The 6,695-nt window shown below is 66.1% G+C and overlaps 2 protein-coding genes across 2 annotated transcripts; both read left to right on the forward strand.

Moving 5' to 3' along the window:
- Window positions 1-172: 172 nt before the first annotated feature.
- On the forward strand, window positions 173-2,391 carry LOC113941144 (vacuolar protein sorting-associated protein 16 homolog). Its single transcript, XM_027632298.1, has 7 exons — window positions 173-273; window positions 418-522; window positions 628-705; window positions 1,223-1,392; window positions 1,469-1,565; window positions 1,672-1,775; window positions 1,996-2,391. Exons 1-7 carry the CDS (start codon window positions 229-231, stop codon window positions 2,138-2,140), a joined length of 744 nt encoding a protein of 247 aa, XP_027488099.1. The 5' UTR covers window positions 173-228; the 3' UTR covers window positions 2,141-2,391.
- A 742-nt stretch (window positions 2,392-3,133) lies between these two features.
- Window positions 3,134-6,446, forward strand: LOC113941143 (isocitrate dehydrogenase [NAD] subunit beta, mitochondrial-like; the record flags this gene model as incomplete). Its single annotated transcript, XM_027632296.1, has 4 exons — window positions 3,134-3,206; window positions 3,721-3,801; window positions 5,493-5,591; window positions 6,266-6,446. Coding segments are annotated over exons 1-4 (394 nt in total), but the record flags the coding sequence as incomplete, so codon positions are not given.
- Between the last annotated feature and the right edge of the window lie 249 nt (window positions 6,447-6,695).

Genomic DNA, 6,695 nt, shown 5'->3' on the forward strand with positions numbered 1-6,695 from the left:
GGGGAAGGCCTTGGGAGTGTTTTAGGGTCTGGGGGAGCCCCTTGGGAGCATTTTGGGCTTGGGGATGGGCACGAGGATTTTGTGGTCTGGAGAAGCCCCTTGAGAGCCTTGTGAGATCTGGGGGGGTGTCGAGGGGTGCATAAAAACCAAACCCAAACCCTGCTGTCCCCCCCAGTTTACACGGTCGTGCTGCACCTCAAGAACGAGCTGAACCGTGGCACCTTTTTCATGACGCTGCAGAACCAGCCCGTGGCCCTGAGCCTGTACAGGCAGGTGAGGGCAGAGAGACCCCCCTGACCCCCCCGACCCTCCCTGAGCCTGTACAGGCAGGTGAGGGCAGAGAGACCCCCCCTGACCCCCTGCCCTCCCATGCCCCCCCCGGGTGCTGCCCCCACCCCTGACCCCCCGTCCCCCCAGTTCTGCCGGCACCAGGAGCGGGACACGCTGAAGGATCTGTACAACCAGGACGACAACCACCAGGAGCTGGGCAACTTCCACGTGCACTCCAGCTACTCTGAGAAGGTGAGGAGCCCACCCGGGGGGGTTGGGATCTGAGGGTGCTCCATGTCACCCCTCCGGCGTGTCCCTGTCCCTGTGTGGGGGTGACACGTCCCTGCCGTGTCCCAGCGGATCGAGGGCCGTGTGGGGGCCCTGCAGAACGCCCTGGACGAGTTCAACAAGGCCAGGAACGACTTCGCTGCCAAGGTGAGGGGCTGGGATGGGACTCCCGGGCTGGGATGGGACCCTGGGGCTGGAATGGGGACCCTGAGACTGGGACAGGGATCCTGGGGACTGGCATGATCCTGGGGCTGGGTTAGGGATCCTGGGGCTGGGTTAGGGATCCTGGGGCTGGGCTGGGGATCTCAGAGCTGGGCTGGGGATCCCAGGGCTTTGATGGGACTCTGGGGCTGAGCTGGGGATGCTGGGGCTGGGATGGGGATCCTGGGGCTGGGATGATCCCAGGGCTGGGACGGGGACCTCTGAGCTGGGCTAGGAACATCGAGGCTGGGATGGGGATCCTGAGGCCAGGACAGGGATCCCAAGGCCAGGACAGGGACCCTGAGGCCAGGACAGGGATCCCAAGGGCAGGACAGGGACCCTGAGGCCAGGCCAAGGATCCCAAGGCCAGGACAGGGATCCCAAGGCCAGGACAGGGACACTGAAGACAGGCCAGGGATCCCAAGGCCAGGACAGGGACCCCAGGGTCACTGCTGTGTCCCAGGCCACCGAGGAGCAGATCAAGCTGCTGCGGCTGCAGCGGCACCTGCAGGAGGACTTTGACAAGCCCTACCTGGACCTGTCCCTGCACGACACCGTGTCCACCCTCATCCTGGACGGGCACCACAAGCGGGCAGAGCAGCTCTACCGGGAGTTCAAGATCCCCGACAAGAGGTGTGGGGGGCTGGGGGGGGCTGGGGGAGGGGGAGGGGGCTCTCAGCTGCATGAGCCCCCTGACCCCCGTGCCCAGGTACTGGTGGCTGAAGATCAGTGCCTTGGCCACGCGGGGGGACTGGGAGGAGATGGAGAAGTTCTCCAAGAGCAAGAAGTCGCCCATCGGGTACCTGGTGAGAGCTTTTCCTGCTTGAGGGTGGGGGAGCACCAGGCACCCCCCCAGTGCCCTCCCACCCTCCTCCTTCCTCTCTCCACCCCCTGCTCTCTGTGCCCTCCCAGCCCTTCGTGGAGGTGGCCGTGAAGCACCACAACCGGTACGAGGCCCGCAAATACGCCCCCCGGGTGCCCCCCGAGCAGCGGGTCAAGGCCTTTGTCCTCGTGGGGTGAGTTTGGGGGGCCCCTGGGGGGGCCGTGGGCCGTGGGGTCACACAGGGCAGGGGTCCCTCGTGCAGCAGCACCGGGGGTTTGGGGATCTCGGGGGCGGCTGTGGGGGCACCCTGAGCTGTGTGCCCCCACGGGGGTTGGTGACTCAGGCTGTGGGGGGCTGTGGGGGGCTGTGGGGTGCCACCCCCCCCCCTGTGCCCACTCTGTGGGTGCCCCCAGGGACCTGGAGCAGGCGGCCGAGGCGGCCATAGAGCACAAGAGCGAGGCCGAGATGAACCTGGTGCTGTCCCGCTGCTCCCCCGGCACCGACGGCGCCCTGGCCGAGAAACTCACCCGGGCCCGGGCACAGCTGCTCAAGAAGTGACCCCGGGGGGCTGCAGGGACACCCCCAGCCCCTCACAGCCCCCTCCCGGGGGTCTGTGCCCGGGGGAGGGGGATGGCAGCGAGGTGTCCGTGTCCTCTGGCAGCTGCTCCCAGCACGAGTTTGGGAAACAAAACACGGCACTGAGACCACAAGTGGTGCAGGACCCCCAGCCTGGGGGCAGGGGGACCCCCACCCTCCCACCACGGCCCCTCCCTCCCGGTTCAATAAAGAGAAGAGCTCCCGCTCCTGTCTCTGGTCTCAGATGCTCAACAGACCCCATTCAGGGGGGACACTGGGGTCCAGAAGGGGTTCCTGGAGCAGGCCCTGGGGGGGTGTGGAAGGGGAGGTCACTGGGTGTCCCAAGGGGTCCTGGGGAGACACCGGGGGTCCCCTGGTCCTGGGACCCTCAAAGGGGTCCTGTGAGAGTCATTCAGGGAGGACACTGGGGTCGAAGAGGGGTTCCAGGGGGGGTTCCTGGGGTGGGGCCTGGGAGGGTGTGGAAGGGGAGGTCCCTGGGTGTCCCCAAGGATCCCTGGGTGTCCCCAAAGGTCCCGGGGTGTCTCCAAGGGTCTCTGGGTGTCTCCAAGGGTCCCTGGGTGTCCCCAAGGATCCCTGGGTGTCCCCAAAGGTCCCGGGGTGTCTCCAAGGGTCTCTGGGTGTCTCCAAGGGTCCCTGGGTGTCCCCAAGGATCCCGGGGTGTTCCCAGGGGTCCCGGGGTGTTCCCAAAGGTCCCGGGGTGTCCCCTGGTGTCCCAGGGTGTCTCCAAGGGTCCCTGGGTCTCCCCAAAGGTCCCAGGGTCTCCCCAAGGTCCCAGGGTGTCTTCAAGGGTCCCTGGGTGTCCCCAAAGGTCCCAGAGTCTCCCCAAGGGTCTCTGGGTGTCCCCAAGGATCCCGGGGTGTCCCCAAAGGTCCCGGGGGTTCCCGTCCCCGCAGTGCCCTCCCCTGCCCGCCAGGGGGCGCCGCGGAGCGCTCCCGGCCCCGCCCACTCGGGTCACGTGCCGCGCGGTGCCGCGGTGCATTGTGGGGCCGCAAAGATGGCGGCGCTGGGCGCGAGCCGGGCGGCGGCGGTGAGGGGGGACAGCGGGGACAGCGGGGACAGCGGGTGTGCGGGCACGGCGGGCGGCATCGGGGGGCACAGGGACGGGGGGGTTGGCCGGGGAGAGAGGGGTCGGGCTGTGGGGGTCAGAGGGTCACACCGGCTGTGGGGTCACACCGGGTTTAGGGGCTCTGTCTGGGCCGGAGGGGTCAGTGTGGGCCGGGGGGTGTCTGTCTGGGCTGGGGGGTCAGGGTGGGGCGGGGGGTGTAAGGTCAGGGCTGGGGGGGTCATTTCGGGGGGGCTGTTCAGGCTGGGGGGATCGGGTTGGGGAGGGTCGGACTTGGGGAGTTGTTAATTTTTTGAGAGGGTTCGGGCTGAGGGTCTCCTCACCTTGGGGGTGACTGGTCTGGGGGTTACTTTGGGCTGGAGGAACATGTGGGGAGTGGGGGGGGTCAGCCCAGCCTGGGGGGTCAGGGGGTGTTTGGGGATGGGGGGCACCCCCCGACGGGGCTGTCTGACCTCTGACCCTCCCGTGACCCCCCCAGGGCCTCCTGCGTGCCCAGAGCCTCGGGGGGTGGAGGGGCCTGAGAACCACGGCCGCCCTCCCACAGATACCCCAGGCCAAGGTGAGGGGGGCAGTGGGGTGGGAATGGGGGTGGGAGTGGGGGATGAGGGGGGAAAAGGGGCTCGGGGGGACCTTCTCCTCCCCACAATGCCCTGACAGGAGGGGGGAGCCGGGGGGGTCGGGCTCTGCTCCCAGGGAACAAGGGACAGGACAAGAGGAAATGGCCTCGGGCTGGGACAGGGGAGGGTCAGGTTGGATCTGGGGAAATTGCTCCTGGAATTCCTCCTGTCCAGCCCTGGCACAGCTGCCCAGGGCAGGGGGGAGACCCCAGCCCCAGTCCTGTGGATGTGGCACTTGGGGACATGGTCAGGGGTGGCTCTGGGGGACTGGGGGGTCTCTGAGGCTTTTCCCACCCAGAAGATTCCCTGATCCCTGTGGGAAGGGCTGAGCCCGGGGTGTCCCCGTGCCCTTGAGCCAGGCCCAGCCCTGCCTGTCCCTCAGCTTTGCCTCCTGGTATTTCCTGGCTGAGCAGGAGCCGAGTGTGTGCTCTGGAAATCTGATCCCAGGATATTAAAGCTCCAAATTCGTGACTCCTCTTTCAGTCCCCCCTTGCTCCTTCATTCCCCCTTCCCATGGCCACGTGGAATCCTGGAGTCCCACTGCCTGTCCCCTCGTGTTCTTGTGGGTAAATCCCTGTCCCTGCCTGTGGATCCCTGATGCTGGATCTGGGAGATCCATGTTGGATCCCAGCTCTGAGCAGGGAATTCCAGGCTGAGGAAGGTGGGAGCAGTGGAAGGAGGGTGTCAGGACAGCAGACAGCTCTGGAGGGCACAGGGGTGGGTGTGGAACGACCCAGGAATTATCTGTGGGGCTGATTTGGGTCCTGGGCCACAAAACTCGTGTTTGGCAAAAATCCATGAGTTTGTGGGAGCACAGGGGGAGGGGGGAGGGTCCATGGGAAGGGTCAGGAGCACCAGACCTGCTGGCAGCTCATGAAATCCTGCTGGGCACAGGGAGAGGCTATTTCAGGAAGTGCTGCCTGAGGAAAAGGTCTCTCCACTGGCACAGGGTTGGGGTGTCGGGTGTCCCTTGTGCTCAGGTGTCACCCTGGGGTGGCCTCAGGACAGGGCAGAGCAGCACTGGGGGGGGTCACCCCCCCAATTCTTGGGCAGGTTTGGGCCCTTCACAGGACACTGAGAGGCTGGAGCATGTCCAGGGAAGGAGCTGGGAAGGGGCTGGAGCAGCAGGAGCAGCTGAGGGAGCTGGGGGGGCTCAGCCTGGAGAAAAGGAGGCTCAGGGGGGACCTTCTGGCTCTGCAACCCCCTGACAGGAGGGGGGAGCCGGTGGGGTTGGGCTCTGCTCCCAAAAAACAAGTGACAGGATCAGAAGGAACGGCCTCCAGCTGTGCCAGGGGAGGCTCAGGTTGGATATTGGGAAAATTCCCCCTGGAAAGGGCTGTCCAGCCCTGGCACAGCTGCCCAGGGCAGGGGGAAGTCCCCATCCCCGGGGGGATTTCACACCCTGTGGATGTGGCACTTGGGGACACGGTCAGGGGTGTCCCTGGCAGTGCTGGGGGGCTCAGGGGCTTTTCCAGCCCAGCATTCCATGATGCTGTAAGACCCCTGTGTCCCTGTGCCCACAGCAGATGTGTGCTGGGGGAGGGACGTTTTGCCCCTGGTGTAGGTGACCCTTCCCAGCTCCCCGTGGGCAGGTCGGGGGTCCCCTGGCCCTGACCCTCCCGTGTCCCCACAGTCCCAGAATGCCAAGGCCGAGGGCACATTCCAGGTGACGATGCTCCCGGGGGATGGAGTGGGCCCGGAGCTCATGCACGCGGTCAAGGAGGTGTTCAAGGTAAGGACCCTGCCCGGGACAGAGCCCGGCCCCACAGCCCCTCCTGCTGTCCCCGGGGCAGGGCTGGCACTGCCCGGTGTCCCTGGGTGTCCTGGGGCCTGTGTCCTCACTGCCGAGCTCAGGGACACTCGGGAGCAGTCCCTTGTCTGTCACACGAGTCCTGCCACGGGCACAGCCAAGGGGCACCACAGCGGTTACACAGCTGGAAAATTCCTCCTGGAAAGGGCTCTCCAGCCCTGGTACAGGCTGCCCATGGCATGGGGTGGTCACCAGCCTTGGAGGGATTTAGGTTGGATACTGGGGAAATTCCTCCTGGAAAGGGCTATCCAGCCCTGGCACAGCTGCCCAGGGCAGGGGGGAGTCCCCATCCCTGGGAGGATTTAACACCCCAGTGTTGTGGATTTAACAACCCAGTGGTTGTGACACTTGGGGACATGGTCAGGGGTGGCCTTGGCAGTGCTGGGGGCATCTCAGAGGTGTTTCCCACCGTAAATATTCCATGATTTTATCAGTGTCACTGCTCCACTGGGACTGAAGCGACCCCGAGGTCCCGGGTCAGATTTCCGTGATCCCAGTTCCCTGAGCGGGGCCTGGCTGGGTCAGGGCTGCCAGACCCCCCTGTCCCGGGCAGTGCCACGTCCCCAGGGGTCCCGGTGACTCCCTCCCTGTGCCAGGCTGCCAGTGTCCCCGTGGTGTTCGACGAGCACCACCTGAGCGAGGTGCAGAACACGGCGTCCGAGGAGAAGCTGGACCGCGTCGTGGACTCCATGAAGGAGAGCAAGGTGGCCCTCATAGGTGAGCTGTGCCCACAGCACGCCTGGCACCCCTCCTGCGGGCTCAGCCCAGCGCCTGCTGGTAACCCAGGGCTCCCAGGGCAGCCCAGGGGCTTGGGGGGCTCCGTGTCCAAGAGCTCGGACCCCAGCCCTGGCTGAGGGGCTGCTGGAGCCCCCCGGGCCCCCCCTCACTGCCCCTGGGGCAGGGCATGTCCCTGTGCCCCGTGTGCTCATCCTGCTCCATGTGCTCATCCTGCTCCATGTGTTCATCCTGCTCCATGTGTTCATCCTGCTCCATGTGTTCATCCTGCTCCATGTGTTCATCCTGCCC

The sequence above is a fragment of the Corapipo altera genome, unplaced genomic scaffold, assembly GCF_003945725.1.
Source record: "Corapipo altera isolate COAL_440 unplaced genomic scaffold, ASM394572v1 56182, whole genome shotgun sequence".
Taxonomy (NCBI): domain Eukaryota; kingdom Metazoa; phylum Chordata; class Aves; order Passeriformes; family Pipridae; genus Corapipo; species Corapipo altera.